This window comes from Eremothecium sinecaudum, chromosome V, assembly GCF_001548555.1.
Source record: "Eremothecium sinecaudum strain ATCC 58844 chromosome V, complete sequence".
Classification (NCBI taxonomy): Eukaryota; Fungi; Ascomycota; class Saccharomycetes; order Saccharomycetales; family Saccharomycetaceae; genus Eremothecium; species Eremothecium sinecaudum.
The window spans coordinates 152,287-167,759 of NC_030896.1; the positions used below are offsets into that span (position 1 = coordinate 152,287).

The 15,473-nt window shown below is 40.3% G+C and overlaps 8 protein-coding genes across 8 annotated transcripts; 3 read left to right on the plus strand and 5 right to left on the minus strand.

Annotated features, from left to right (window-relative positions):
* Positions 1-548: 548 nt before the first annotated feature.
* Positions 549-1,751, plus strand: AW171_hschr52942 (HEL272Wp; the record flags this gene model as incomplete). Its single annotated transcript, XM_018132714.1, has 1 exon — positions 549-1,751. One exon carries the CDS (start codon positions 549-551, stop codon positions 1,749-1,751), a length of 1,203 nt encoding a protein of 400 aa, XP_017988005.1.
* Positions 1,752-2,054: 303 nt separating this feature from the next.
* On the plus strand, positions 2,055-3,776 carry EFM1 (protein-lysine N-methyltransferase; the record flags this gene model as incomplete). The annotated part of the gene is made up of 1 exon (XM_018132713.1): positions 2,055-3,776. The coding sequence occupies one exon, from the start codon at positions 2,055-2,057 to the stop codon at positions 3,774-3,776; it is 1,722 nt and encodes a 573-aa protein (XP_017988006.1).
* A 182-nt stretch (positions 3,777-3,958) lies between these two features.
* AW171_hschr52944 (DNA-binding domain-containing protein) lies at positions 3,959-5,110 on the minus strand (the record flags this gene model as incomplete). The annotated part of the gene is made up of 1 exon (XM_018132712.1): positions 3,959-5,110. The coding sequence occupies one exon, from the start codon at positions 5,108-5,110 to the stop codon at positions 3,959-3,961; it is 1,152 nt and encodes a 383-aa protein (XP_017988007.1).
* A 411-nt stretch (positions 5,111-5,521) lies between these two features.
* On the minus strand, positions 5,522-6,024 carry COF1 (cofilin; the record flags this gene model as incomplete). The annotated part of the gene is made up of 2 exons (XM_018132711.1): positions 5,522-5,933; positions 6,011-6,024. The coding sequence occupies 2 exons, from the start codon at positions 6,022-6,024 to the stop codon at positions 5,522-5,524; spliced, it is 426 nt and encodes a 141-aa protein (XP_017988008.1).
* A 181-nt stretch (positions 6,025-6,205) lies between these two features.
* Positions 6,206-6,859, plus strand: LDB18 (Ldb18p; the record flags this gene model as incomplete). The annotated part of the gene is made up of 1 exon (XM_018132710.1): positions 6,206-6,859. One exon carries the CDS (start codon positions 6,206-6,208, stop codon positions 6,857-6,859), a length of 654 nt encoding a protein of 217 aa, XP_017988009.1.
* A 177-nt stretch (positions 6,860-7,036) lies between these two features.
* YBT1 (bile acid-transporting ATPase YBT1) lies at positions 7,037-12,010 on the minus strand (the record flags this gene model as incomplete). The annotated part of the gene is made up of 1 exon (XM_018132709.1): positions 7,037-12,010. The coding sequence occupies one exon, from the start codon at positions 12,008-12,010 to the stop codon at positions 7,037-7,039; it is 4,974 nt and encodes a 1,657-aa protein (XP_017988010.1).
* A 967-nt stretch (positions 12,011-12,977) lies between these two features.
* On the minus strand, positions 12,978-13,838 carry AW171_hschr52948 (RNA-binding protein; the record flags this gene model as incomplete). The annotated part of the gene is made up of 1 exon (XM_018132708.1): positions 12,978-13,838. One exon carries the CDS (start codon positions 13,836-13,838, stop codon positions 12,978-12,980), a length of 861 nt encoding a protein of 286 aa, XP_017988011.1.
* Positions 13,839-14,637: 799 nt separating this feature from the next.
* On the minus strand, positions 14,638-15,405 carry AW171_hschr52949 (60S ribosomal protein eL8; the record flags this gene model as incomplete). The annotated part of the gene is made up of 1 exon (XM_018132707.1): positions 14,638-15,405. One exon carries the CDS (start codon positions 15,403-15,405, stop codon positions 14,638-14,640), a length of 768 nt encoding a protein of 255 aa, XP_017988012.1.
* Between the last annotated feature and the right edge of the window lie 68 nt (positions 15,406-15,473).

The following is a 15,473-nucleotide window of genomic DNA, read 5'->3' on the forward strand; positions in this document are numbered from 1 at the left end:
ATATTCAACAACACACGATGTACAGGCAATATCTGCTATCACAACAGCAACATGATGCCTAATAGCGAAGCCGTTGACTGTTGCTTTTGCTGTTATCTAGATATTGTTGAAGCGCAAAAAATAGATTGTAGATCACATGACTGGCGCCAGAAAAAGATTCGAGTACCGTTACACAGTTACCTCAATTAACGGATGATCCAAAGGAAATAAAAAGCCTGGCGCCAATCGTCATAGTAGTTGTATTGTAGATAATACTGGGGAAATTTGTCTTCATGTTACTCTAAGGGGCAATAAGTAGCACTGATCCGAATATATTGTTTACTGTTAGATCGTTATGCGATATTACCTTGTTAAGGTGGAAACATATCAGTATAGTCTATAGCAATGCCAATTACACGTGGAATAAAAATTGTGATGAGTTTTCGCAATAATATTGGAATTGCAGTGACGCTGACATAGTCATTTTACATATAATCTCAAAGAATAATTGATTTTATGCTGCGAATATGCACTTGGAATTAAATAACCAACAACATTATTTGTAAGTTATGAAAGAAGTATTATTGAAATCTGTGTTAATTTTTGCTATATGCTTGGTTGGTACAATTAAAGGTAGTCCTAGCGGTAAATTTAGGAGAAGGCGGTTTGATAGGTACAGTCCATCGTTAGATGAAATCCAGGCGGATGCTGCTACTGCTAAGACACATACCTGGACTTCATCGGTTGAAGGTCGTGTATTCAAGAGATTTTATATAATTTGGCTGGAAAATGCTGACTACGACAAGGCCGCTGAAGAAGAGAGTATTCTGTCGCTGAGAAAACACGGTATTAGTTTGACTAATTACTGGGGCCTAACTCACCCTTCGCAGCCCAACTATATTGCAGCAGCAGGTGGTGATTATTTTGGTGCCAACAGTGATTCATTTCTCAGGTTACCTGCCAATGTCTCGACGGTTGTCGATTTATTGGCTACGAAGAATATTTCGTGGGCAGAATATCAGGAATCCATGCCATACTCTGGCTTCCAAGGCTACAATTTCTCAAATCAGGAGACTTACGCAAACGACTACGTTCGTAAACATAACCCTTTGGTGACGTACGACTCTGTTACCAGCAGACCTGAGCTTTTGGGTCACATGAAGAACTTTACAGCGTTTTACCGCGATTTAGAGCAGCAAACTTTGCCTCAATTTGCTTATATTACTCCAAATATGACCAACTGTGGGCATGATACCACAATTCAGTTTGCTGGCAGCTGGACTAAGGAGTTCCTTGAGCCATTGTTAGAGAATGAGTACTTTATGAAAGATACTTTAGTGCTGTTGACTTTTGATGAAAACGATACCTACGCTACTCCAAACAGAGTGTTTTCTTTACTACTGGGAGGTGCAATTCCTGAGAAATTAAGGGGAACTGTAGATGACACATACTACGATCACTACAGTCAGCTTTCCACTGTCGAAGCAAATTGGGACTTGCCTTCGCTAGGTAGAAACGATGTGTACGCAAATGTTTTTGAATTTGCTGCTGAAAAGTGTTTGATTGATAACAGTGTAGTGGATACTACAAATATGTATAGCAACGTCAGCTATGTTGGATACTTCTCCAACAGAGAAGAAAAATTGCCTATTCCTGACATTGAGAGTATTAACATGAATGGAAAAGGTGTTTTAAAGTCCATAAAAGACACATGGGCCGAAGCGTATTGGCAAGAAGCAGTACACTTCTACTCTGGAGAGGTTAATACATAGAAGAAGGCGGTTGTAACGGTGCCAGTGATAAAAACAGTCGAAACTTGAAACTCTGAAAATAGTTGCTAGCATGCTAAGAACTTTATTTATTGGAATATCCCATACATACTTCATATTAATGTTTATAACTATAACTTAGAAATTTCTGCTTTTTGATGTTCAATAATCGCGTCTGACGCTGATCTTGCTTAGCAAGCTAAAACATTACAGCCCGAAAAAAGCTACAAATTCCATCTTCCATTTAATTACTTCGAATGAGTTCCTCTGACATAAATTAAAGAGACAAAACAATAGCTAGTGAATATGATCTTGTCTTCACAGCTTGAAGGCTTTCTAGAATGGGCAAAAAGCAATGGCTCATATATTGATGCTACCATTGAATTTAAATCAACCCCTACTGCCGGTATATCAGCTTTTGCAAAAGAGCAGCTACATGACACTTCGAGAGAGCTTATATCGGTGCCAAAGAAGCTCTTAATCACTAAGGAGACGGCTGAGGACTTGCTAGGGAAAACTATTTGTGTGACTACCAATCCAAATGCATTGACACAACTACTCATTGCTAAGCTGAAATTTAGCGATGAGCAGTCATTAAAGGCAGACGAGAGATACAACTTCTATCTTCCATACATCAATATGCTTCCTTCGATCAAAGATCTACATACGCCATTTTTCTGGCCTTGTTCCGAACTAGAAGCATTGAAAGGAACTGATTTATATATAAAAACCACACGTATGTTGCTTACCTTGATCAAGGAATGGCAAGACGTTAGAACAGCTTTCGGTGTTACTGAAGAGACGATATACCACCGGCTGTACCAAGCAGGTGACGTTATAGCTTTACTTAAGCATTTAAATGAGCAAATTAACAAGTCAGGGGAACTAAAATGGGATGATTTTCCAGCGTATCTGTGGGCGGCATCGATCTTTACGTCCAGGGCATTCCCAAGAATTGTGATGCCAGGTGGGAATGATATCAATGAAGCCTTCCTATATCCTGTTGTGGATTTACTCAACCATTCCAATGGTAAGAAAGTAAAGTGGAGTTATGATGCAACTAGGGAAACAGTGTCGTTTGCGATCTCGGAAAAGGTAAAGGCTGGCGATGAGATATTCAACAATTATGGGGATAGATCTAATGAACACCTACTGCTGCATTATGGATTTGCTATTTCAAATAACGAATTTGATGTTGCAACAATGTCGCTGAGATTACCAAAAGAAAGCCTTGCCAAAGCCAAGGCACTAGGAGTTAAATTTGATGAGGCGTCACTTATTGATGATACGGTGAATTTCGAAATACCAGCGTCTGGAGAATTGCCCGCTAATCTTGTAGAGCTGTTTTCGAGTTTACACATGCTATCTTCGGAAAAGTTTATGACAGTTAGGAGTACACTGCACGGTTTGGACCAATTGCACTCTCTCTTGCAACAGAAGGCTAAAGTTTTCAAGCAGGCAATTCCAGCTGCTCTGAAAACAGCTCACATAGTGAAATCATATAAGACTTACTGTTCTTCTCAACGGAGAATCTTTGCTACAGCCTGTGAAACCACTATAAGACAGCAGAAGAGTATTTTAAAGAAATGCAAACCGCTTTCCTTCAAAACCGTGATGAATAACGATAAACTGTTTTCAAATAGCATTCTTCTCGCCCTTGGCGTTCCAAGCTACGAAGAAATGATTCATAAGGGCCTAACTCAACAAGTGCTACTTTTGTGGATTGTCAGAATGGGTAACATGAAAGCCTATCCAACTTTAGAAGTGCCCAATGGCTCTTTCGTACATGACATGTTTCAAGAGGTGAAATCCACAATTGCTGTCGACCAGGCAGATGTTTTAGAATATCTTGATTTCTACAAAGGTTTATTCCCTGGTTTGCAATCTAAATGTCCAGAAGTCTATGGCGTTGGCGACTGGTCGATCAAACAATTTATTATTGCAGGCACAGTTATTGACCGTTTAGAATGGACAAAATCCTCATCTAAGGAGCCCTATCTTATTGAAAGATTGCCGATCTTCGAATAGAAGAAGAAATACCACGATAATCTTATCATTATAAGTTATCTTTAATCTTTATAATTTAACATTTTTAATAAATATGATACTGACATTTAAACATCGGAGTGATTAATTCTTGGATAAACCCACCAACTAAAATATAGGACTTTATAAATGAACTTCTAGGGTGTTAGGTAGATCAGTAGGTATTAGCTGTTTATAAAGAGACTTTTCAATCTTTCATCGGTATTCATATCTCGCTCGTGTTGGAAGAGTTGGGTCAGATGCTGAAACAATGCGAAGGATCTCGGATATTTCTCGCTGTTACACGCAAGAAATTCGTGAGCATATTTATTTAGAAATCTCTCAAATTCCAATTCATTTAGTAGGCTCGCAGAGCTTGTGAGAGACGCTTCACAAATCGTACTCCTTATATCCCGTTGCGGCCCTTTCTGAGGATTGAATGAGTAGGTGGATGACTCCGAATGTTTGGAGGATGAGTAGCCAGCAAGAGGCGTTTGATCACTGCGTTGTGCCACCATTCCAGCTGGTGGCTTACAAGACTGCAGCAAGTTTAGATGCAGAGACGCAGGTCGCCTTGGCAAATTTTGCCCTTCTGTTGTGATCTGTTGATCGATTTCTAGGAATGAGGGATTGTGGCCAAGCATGTCGAACTCATGTGCAGGAAAACTGATGGCACTAGAAGGCGAAACACCACGCAATGTACCACTTCCGCTCGAATCCCCAGAGGTATGTTCCATAGAGGTCTTCGAGTTTTTCCGCTTTAGCTTTAGTCCATGCCGCTTCTTGAATTGTGACAGCCAGCCGTTACTAAATGATTTCAGCCGCTTAGGGTCCGCTATACCGAGAGACTTGGCATATTTCTGCCAATGTTGTCTCAGAATATTCTCCGTGATAGGCTGGTTTTGCGCTTGTAGCGCCAGCAAGTACCGATCCATTATATCATTCATCCTTTTATACTTGTAGCTGCTCTTATTCTTCCCTTCACGGGCCTTAGCAACCTGGCGCGCCTGCAAATCAGCATACCGCTCCCGTAGTTCTTGCTCACGCTTCACCCACTCACTAAATGTAGACCCAGATATTGAAATCTGATCTTTAAATAGGTTCACAACCTGGGCCTGCGTCATCTTCGTCCGATGATAAACATTGAGTATTTTAATCCGTTGCTCCAAAGTGGCCCTCGGCGGTTTCACGTACTCAGCTTGTGTTGGTGTCGTCTGACTAGACACACCAGTCTCTATCGAACTATTAGCTGTCAATATATCACGAGCTTCAACTTCCATTGACTGAGCTTTGCTTAAAGGCTCCATGTGTGTTGATCTGTCGCTAGTCTCTGTCATAAACGTCAAAACAATGCGATTAAACGCTCTGCCACTGTATATCCTATCAAAACGTCACCCGTATGTCCTCTGATACCATGAATCCTCAATGATTCCTTGGTAAGCCATATAAAAAGCCTAACTACCAGGAGTGTCACTGAGGATATTAGCTAGTATTTAGATCTACATTAAATTTACCGCCATTCTACGAATCTCTACAGTAGTATATTTTTATCCACTTTTGCGACAATTCCATACTAGCCACTGAACCGTACATGAGGTATTAACGAGACATGACTGTTGTAAATATAGAGGTTATATAGTAAGATTTAACAGTGCATTATATGTGTGAAGTGGTGATAAATCTCTAACCTGAGCTGTCTTTTGGCGTTATTATATATGTACGTAACAATTGCAAATGCGTTCGGCAGCTCAGTGAGAACTCCTGCTAACCTTCTCCAAAACAGACTCAAAAGCAACTTCTGAGAAGTCAGTTCCTTGAATATCAGATGAAACACCGTTCAAAGCTCTTCTCAAAGCATCCTTAGATGAAGCATAAACCATCTTGGACCTAATTGGTGCAGTGTCAGGAGACCATGTAAAGAAAACAATTTTGGATCTCTTACCTTCAGCGCCACTAATTTCGTACTCGAAATCGTAGACTGCATACAAACAGTCATCTTCTGGTAGCTTTTCCAAGAAAACATCGTAATCTTTGTCGTTGGATTTCTCCTTGACTACGATTTCAGTTTTATCATCATTTAAACCGAATAAGATGAATTTGAACTTCTTACCTAATTTTAACTCATTGAAAGCGTTTAAAGATTCGTCTGCAACAGCAACACTATTATCAAGGCAGTTAGTAAACAGTCAAATTTGAGCCGCCACCCTAAGTTGAAGCCATTTTAAAAAGGAACATACCCAGATCTAGACATTGTGACTTATAGTTTTGTATGTAAACTTTCACAATTGCTTTAATACAATATTTAGTTAGAATGATAACAGAGGTATCCTTTAATCTGTTCAAACAACTTACAACTTCTGTTACAAATAGTCTGAAAGTACAAGACCCTAAGGAATGGAGATTGTGTGCGACCTCGACGCGAACAAGGGGCGATGTCACCTGCAACGAACAGGAGGTGCAAAATCACTATGTACGAAAACTTCAAAAAGCGCGTTGGCGAGGGAGTCGATTCTAAGACGGTACAAAACACAATGGCGAATGGTGTAACTGAGGAGCTCAGAGCAGCAATGGATGTTGCTGCAAGTGTTAAGAGCTTTGAAGCTCGCCTACAGGGATTAGAGCTGGCTTTGGGGGCGACCCAAGGACAAGCGGACCTCAGCGGCAAGCTGATAGGGCTGACGAGGCAGCTAGAGCAGCTGTGTGAGAGGGGGTTCGAGTTTAATACGCAGCTGGCCGTGTATTTGGAGAAGTTTACCGGGGATTGGCAGCCTTCTGAGGAGACTAGTATCGCTTTTATGTCGTGTTATGATGATATAGAGCGGTTGGTACGCGGACTACAGGAGTTGCGAATGTGGCACCGCGACGACTTTGACAGGGTCTTACGGGAGTGTGCCGACTTTACTGGCGGTCAGGCATGGGAAATGAATGTTTCAGCGCTTCCAGAATTATATGCTCGGTGCAACTGGCTCATTGTGCGATCTATGCACGTGACCCTAAGGTTTTTGCGATTGAGTCGCATGGAGAACGAGTTCAGCTGCGAAACGGAGGCCAAGCTACTATCGCTGAAGCGGAAGCTTCAGAACTGAAGATAGCTTCTGCTTAAAATGCTTAAGAATCCTAGTTTAATGTATACAAATCTAAAAATAACGGAACAAGAATTCTAGATGCGATGCGATATACATCAATTTGTTTGTACGGTAACCTTTTTAACCAGGAGAATACCCATGACCATAACTTCAGCTGAAAGGTTTATCGGTCGAAAATTATTTAGAATTCAATCTTTTGACAAAAGCTTCCTTGGCTAACTGGATAAGTACATCAAGTTCACCACTATCTTCACACATTTCGTAGAAAGTACTCTCTTTATTGAGTAACAACGAGTAAGGATGATCATACTCCTCAACTTTTCCTGCATCCATGACCAAAACTTTGTCATAATCGATAATGGACCTTAGTCTATGAGCAATTGTCAAAATTGTGCTGTTACTAAACTCTTCTCTTATTGTTTGTTGAATTTTAATATCCGAAGCGTAGTCAATTGATGCAGTAGCCTCATCTAGCATAATAACTTTAGGATTACGCAATAGCGAGCGTGCTAAACACACTAGTTGGCGCTGCCCTTGAGAAAGATTTGATCCTCCTTCAGTAATTTCGGTGTCGAGATTCAAAAACTTATTCACATTTTCCGATCCGGTCGATGCGCTTGAATCTATATGGTCGGATTCACTAGGATCAATTAAGTTAACACGTTTTAATGATTCAAATATGCTCTCTGTACTGTATTCTCCATAAGGATCCAAGTTATTTCTGATTGTACCTGCAAATAGAACCGGATCTTGCGGTATGATAGTAATAGATTGACGTAATCTTTTTAAACCAATGGAAGATATATCAATATTGTCCAATTTTATTGTTCCAGTGTCTGGTTCCAAGAATCTAAACATAGCAGTAATTATGGTAGATTTACCTGCACCTGTTCTGCCTACTATGCCAACTTTTGATCTTGGTTCAACTGTGAAAGTCACATTCTGAATAACTTTTGGAAGATTTGGAGCGTAACGAAGAGATAAGTTGTTCACTTCAAGTTTTCCCACACTTGGCCATTCTGCTGGCGGGTTAAATTCATTTTGATCATAAGGTTCTTGCTCAACAACCATGTACTCACGTAAACGTTCGACAGAGTTCATTGTCATTTCAACATTCGAATATAATCTTACGAACCAAAGAGCACCTTCAGTAAAAGATATTGCATACGTCAACGAGATACCTGCTAAACCGGCGTCAATATTCTTGACATTTAGTAAGATAAACAAACCAGATGCAAGAATGACCAATGAGCCAAGTAAATCAATCCTAAATGCCAACCAACGATTTGTCACCCAAAGGTAGAAAAATGGTTTGCTGTTCACATCGATTTTGTCCAAATTTTCTTTAATAAAATGACGCTCATCACCAAATGCACGAATGGTTGTAATACCCACTAAAGTCTCTGAAAAATGTTGGTGAATTGGGGATTTTGTTATCGAATCATACCTTTTGAGTTCTCTAGAAGCTACTAAGTAGAAATAACCCACGAAGTAATACATTATGGTGACAAATAATGCAACGGTAAGGAATCCAGGTGTGATGTATGCAATTAAGAAGACTGTAGAAAGACATTGAACTAAGGAACCGAACGCGCCCTCTGCATATGGAGTTAACTCTTGGTCAACAGATTCAATATCTTTAGAAAACCTGTTCATTATTCTACCAATTGGAGTGACGTCAAAGAATCTCAACTTTGCATATAGAACTTTCTTTAAAACTAGGTTGAATATCTTTCTAGATGCATTCAAACCGGCACAGAAATTAATGACAGTTTTTAAGGACGAAGCGATGGCACCAGTTGCACCAATTAGGAAATAGAGAGAAAGATAATAGAAAGTTGTATGTTCACCTTGCTTATCCACAGATTCATTAGTTGAAAGGGTTGGGTTTGAAAAGACCGCTAAGTTTTCAACTGTTTTGAACCATGAACTTGGTTTTTCCATTATGTTACTTGGCAAAGTTCTGTGTAACATTGCGACATTAGATCCAGTGTGATTACCAACCCAGTTCCTCAACCATACAGATTGACCTATGAAGAAGCCTTGGACACAGACAAAGATAGCGGCTAGAATTATTATGACCTTCAAACCACCAAATAAACGGGCAAACCACAAGTACACATCCAAACTCACTCCGCCGTCTGATTTCATCTCATCCTGAACCAATTTACCAGCCTTGATTCGATCTTCATTAGTAGAAGCCTTATTAGAGGAGACACCAGCTAATGCCTCACTGGATCCATTATTATCACCGTTAGTTAAATTCCGAGTGCTAGCTCCACGTTTCAAGGTTACTGCCGAATTAGTTCTTGAAAGAATAGATGACTTAACTAACCCATCGTCACCAAGCGAACCTTTGTTTAGCAAATCCATTGGTTCACCCTGATCCGCAACCCTTCCTTGTTCTAGGATGATAACCCAGTCTGCATCTTTCAAAGCTAAGGCGACATTATGAGAGACTAAAATACAAGTTCTACCTTCCATCAATGGCCCGGCAATACAATTTTCATATATCCACAGAGCTGTATGTGAGTCCACAGCACTTAAGCAGTCGTCTAGCAGCAAGTGTCTAGCAGAGGAGTAAAGTGCTCTGGCCAATGTAACACGTTGTTTCTGCCCTCCTGAAAGCGTCATACCCTTTTCACCGATCTCTGTTTGATCTCCTGCTGCTAATATTTGGAAATCCCGTTTTAAACCACAAGCTTCAATAACTGCTTGATACCGTTCTTCATTGTATTCAGTGTTGAACAAAATATTATTACGAACAGAATCATTTAATAACCATGCTGCTTGAGAACAGTATGCGATAGAGTTAGTCATCCCATCCGAGTCAACCAGCAAATCCTCACGGGGATCTAATGATGGAACATATATGGTACCTTCCATTAATTTCATTTCTCCTAATAGGCCCATCAACAAAGAGGTTTTACCGGATCCTGTTGGTCCGATAATAACATTCAATTTACCTATTTTGAAGTCAATGTTTATATTTCTCAACCTAAAGTTAATTGGACTGTCATCCCAACAAATCGTGGCATTTTCGAATCCAATCTTGCTGTTGCTTACCGTTAACTGCTCATATTTTGTCGTTTCCTCTTCATTTAAAAATTCCTGAACTCTATCCAACGAGACTTTAGATTGTATCACAAATGAAAGCATATCCGCAAACTGATCTAGAGGATTTCTCAAAAGGGTGAACAAGGATAAAGCAGTGAATGCAATAGGCGTAGTTAACACCTTACCTTGAACATAGATATAGAAAGAAAAAGAGATTGTTGTGACGCAAGTTGCGGTAATAAACCAAACAAATGATGACAACGACCAGACTATAATTCTCTTTAGTAAAACTGCAAGTTCATCTTCTCTAATCGCTTGAATGTCGCGTTCAAAATTATCCTCCCAGGAAAAGAATTTGATAATCCTAATCGCTTGGAAGGTCTCATTTAACTTCTGGATACGTTTATCAGTAAACGCGAGCACCTCTTTTTGAAGTTTCCCCAGGCGAGTAGCCAATCTAAAATTGAGCGGCATGATGATCAACATAAATAATGTACCCACTATAGCTGCAAAACCAATCAAACGGTATAGAAGAACCATTGCGATAATTGCCATAACTATGGCCTCAACAAAAGAATGCAAATATGCACATATTTCTGACACCTTGAAGGCATCCACAGACATTAAATTGATAATAGCGCCAAGGTTGGCGGCAGTTTTAGAGTCATAGTATACGGAACCATGTTCTTCAGATGACTGCTCAGATTCATCAGTTCCCACTGTTGTAGATGGGGACACACATCTTCTTAGAGCCTTTGTATAAATCTCCGAGATGATAATCGCCTTCATGCGTACACAAACTCTCCGGCCAAAAAATAGTGCCTGTGATTGGCAAATTGCAACCACAACCCTGCATAGAAACATCGAAAATACGTAGAACCATGCTAAATTTTGAGGCGCGGTTGATTGGTCTTCTACGTACTCCAATACTCGCCTCAATAAAATGGTTGGGATGAAGGCAGCAAACCCATCTAAACAAGCCCACACAGCCTGCAACAGCAAATAGTTCTTAAAATAGTATATCAAGTTGTGTGAAAAAGTCTTAGGCTTTCCAATTCTTTCATTAACAAATTTCCTATAACTCTTCAACACAAAAATAGAGTGGTCTTCTAGTATCAACCCCCATACGTCCTCTAACCTTACAGTCCGTAAATGGGCTTTCCAAATAAGTTTGTTTACCCAAGACCAAGATATAAAGGAAGCAATTGACGCTACAGGCTCTGGAGATGGCGTTATGGCGGGAGACGTCCTATACAACAACGCTGGCTTATTGCCAATTTTAGCTGTAAATAGTATCAAGAACAACAATCCATCCAAATAATACTGCGACTTGTAGAACCACGTTGCCGCACTGTTATCAATTTCATGGATGTATACAGAACGAAAAGGCATCACAGAGCTCGAGAAAAGCAATAAGTAAGAACTGAAAGATGCTGCCCAAAGATTACCAGGAAAAGAATTGATCCATTTCACATTATCATTAACATTCATCAGTCTCACGCTGGTTATACCTAGTAAAGAAGCCCAAAGGAAAATGCGCACAAAGGATGCATGTAAGGGAAATAATCCCCTGTATCGAGCATTCCCGTAGTAATACATAGTAGCGATAACGATCTGGACAAAAAATTGTACCCCGCACAAACACCACTCGATAATCACTCGAGATTTTTCCATGAAGTTTCGCCTTACCACTTCCACGTGTCCATGGGATTGGCCAGCAGAATCTACAAGCTTCAATTCCTCGATCGAAAAATGCTTCTCTTTTAGCCCCTCATTCTTAGCACGACGACTAGATCCATAAGGTAAACGTCGACGTCCTCCTACATCAGCTCCTCCAGTCAAAAGGGGTTCCTCCTCGTCCAAAGACTCATCCGAATCGTTCGGTGGCAACAAGCCTGCCGCATAAGCGGCTATTGTAGAGTATTTCCCAACCAACAGGTTCATAGACAGATAGTTATATCCCACGTAAAATAGCAAAGCTAGGAAGAGCACCAAAGGTATTATGTAGTCAATGTAAAAGATTCTCCCGCACTCTGTGATATCATCGTAATGCCACAGAGAGCAGTTACCTCTTAAACCCTCGACCAACGACATGCCATACAAATCAAGCTCCGAATCTTAACTATGAAAACTCTGTATGTTTAACCTAGCCCGATATTTGAGCTTATTATTAATAACTTCCCTTTAGCCCTATAGGAACAAAACTAAGCGGTACTAAGTAAACAAATTAAGTGATAAACATACTTTTACCATGTTCTCACCGTTTTACCATGTGTTTCTTTTTTTTACATTTTTTCTTCACTCTTCCGTCCCTGGCGATGTGGTGATCAGAAATCATAATAACTGAGCAAAAACAGTCATATTAGGTCATATACGCCGGCAGTTGAAAACACCTACAATCAGGTGTTCTGCTGCTTTATTTTATATTTTAGCAATAATCAATCGTACTATGCAGATAAGTACTATCTGCAACAATTTTATAAGTCGAAACATTGCTCCGATAAGTTATCTCACTATAGGTGCCATTCCGTTAATCTTAAAACTGCATAAAGGATTGAACGTCAAATCTTTCGCTTACATAACAAAATTATCTCGCCTGTGCAACTCATAGGCGACACACAAGGGTAAACAGGCAAGTATCACGTGAATGATAGCGTTAATATCTAAGCTAGTGCTAAATAGAACTATATGCTTGGGTAAATGTTTAAGCTGGTATTACATAGATCTACGTAACTTGAGCTCAGGGTGGAAAGCTACTCTATACTATGCTTTGTATATGCACTAAAAAAATTGAAAGTTATATTGGCACACAGTACCAATCTAAATTTTCTGCATATACCCCAATAAAATGATATCTAGGAATCCTTGATTTACAGTATAACTGTTCTAACAAGGCTGTTTTTCCGTATTTATTTTCACCTGTGGCTTATAAGGGGTAAGGTTAGCGGATTCTAAAATATGAGTTAAAATGTGGTCTCTAGCGGCTACTAGTAATATAAGGGAACAAACAAAAGTGGATTTCACATGTTTTAAGCTAGCTGTCTAATCTCGCCAATAAAATTTAAATTTCTTCGTCTTTAATAGCATCTTCTGACGAAGAAACAGCCTGCGCGCCATCAGAAGCTGACTTGCTGTTCTCATCAGTTTCAGGTTTTGTAGCAGCTACATCAACTGTTATTTCCCTGTCTTTCAAAACTTTGCCTTGGAAAAGTTCCATCTTCTTTACGATTGCATCTTCGCCTGTCAAGTTGTCAAAGGTAATAAATGCAATACCCCTGTTCATTGATTTTGAGTAGAAAAATCGGTTTGAGAGGGTATCTCTCATGCGTCTCATAGGAAGGACAATCAATTCGGGGGTAGTACCGAAAAATTCCGCCAGTTCCTCCTTTGTGGAGTAGTATGGAATATTATTGACATACAACGTATCAGACGATCGTTGCATTTGTTCGAGAGGAATATTCTCTCTCTGTGGGGGTGCGGGCACGGCCTGACCTCTCGGAAATTTTTTGCCTTTGCGAGCGGTAGATCCTTTCCCATTTGCAGCCATCCGCTTTTGTTGTTGCATTTGTTTGTGCTGATCTCTCTGTTCTTTAGTAAGGGCCTGCTTCACGCAAATACCCCTATCTTTGACAACAGTGTTATCGTATTTTTCTTTAATAGCCTCGAAATCTATCTTGTCTGCGAATTTAACGAACGCGTATCTTTGCTTGTAGAATTTTCCAGTCTTATTGGAGGGAATTTCGACCTCCACATCCTTACCAAACACTTGCATTAAGTCTTGTTCTGAGCAGTCGCTGGCCAGATTTCCTATGAAAATGGTTGTTTCAGGATTGACATCGGGCTTGGGCGGTTCAGCATTCAAACTTAAATTAGTAGAACTGGACAATGTAGGTGCGACTAGAGTTTCGGCGGACATTTTCATGTAAAATAACACAATTTAGTTGAATGGAGTCAGTGTTTTTAACTATGTACTTATGTATGTTAAACTGGAGAAAATTTTGATAGCGGCATTGCTATTTTAAATATACATCCATGAGGGCGGTGAAGTAAGATTAAGAGGGAGTGAGTATGACAGACATGGCAGATGATTAAGCTATCACTTGTTTTATCGTAGTAGGTATTACTGTAATTAAAGTCCCTGCGGGCGGACCTGTAGTCACATAGCTGCGCGGAGACAGCTACCGCGATTACGCAAGCAATACCCCGCCCCCACTCCTGGGGACACATTCACGTGACGTGAATAATCTTCGAACCCCTCACATCGGAGACAGCCGGCGCACATTACCGCATTGTTATGTGAAACAGTATGAATACCCTCATAATACAATGCGAATACTCTCATTAAATAAACCATTATAATTGAATCCGATGCGGATAAAAAAACGTAAATATACACGTATTTTAAAATACAGAGCGTGCTGCCACAGCAAGTATCTAAGCTCTAGGCCCCTATAACCTAGGCTGGACGTCACAAATCTAGTTCAACAGGATAATCTGAAACAATTTTCAACGGAATACTCGTCAACACGGTAACTAGCCGCTCTTAGTATCAGGTTTTAAAAAGGTTTCGATACCCCTAAAATAGACCTATGACAGCCTAGGCTTCAATAAGACCTAAAGATAAGACACCCACTATAGAACACGACAGGAAACTAGAAAAATCAACATCTGTTAAAAGTTCAATACAAAACATATCAGTAGTCTAACTTCATGAGTTGAACTTAAGCAGATAGAGCCTTAGCTGCCTTAGCCAATCTAGCTTGAGCCTTGGAGCCCATGATACCACCACCCCAGTGCTTCTTGGATTCGTCGTACTTCTCCAAGTAGTTGGCGTTGACGGTAGAGATCAACTTAGCCAAAGCGGCTTCGTCTTCCTCACGGACCTCAGTCAAAGCAGCGACAGCAGAGCTCTTTTGGTTAACCAAAGTACCCAATCTAGCTCTACCCTTCACGATAGCGTATGGGACACCCATCTTCTTACACAAAGCTGGCAAGAAAACAACCAACTCAATTGGGTCAACGTCGTTGGCGATCAAAACCAACTTAGCCTTCTTGTTCTCAACCAAGGAGACAACGTGGTTCAAACCGTACTTAACGACGTATGGCTTTGGAGAAGCTTCTTGTCTGGTCTTACCCTCGGCAATAGCAGCGGCCTCCTTGACCAATCTCTCCTTCTTTTCAGCAGCAGTTTCTGGTCTGTACTTGTTGAACAACTTGAAGGTCTCAGCAGCAGTGTTTCTGTCCAAAGCGTATTGGAATTGAGCGATGGATGGAGGAACCTTCAATCTCATGTTCAAGATCTTCTTTTGTCTTTGCAATCTGACATATTCTGGCCACTTGACGTATCTGGACAAGTTTCTCTTTGGCTGAATAGCTTGACCGATACCGAAGTTTCTTGGGGTAGAAACAGTCAATGGGTTCTTCTTGACAGGAGTCTTGGCAGTTCTAGTAGCTAGAGGAGCTGGGTTAACCTTCTTGGATGGAGCCATTTTGTATGTTTTGCTTGGTTTACGTCTTTTGAGAGAAATGCGCTTTGAATGAAATTATATGGCATTAC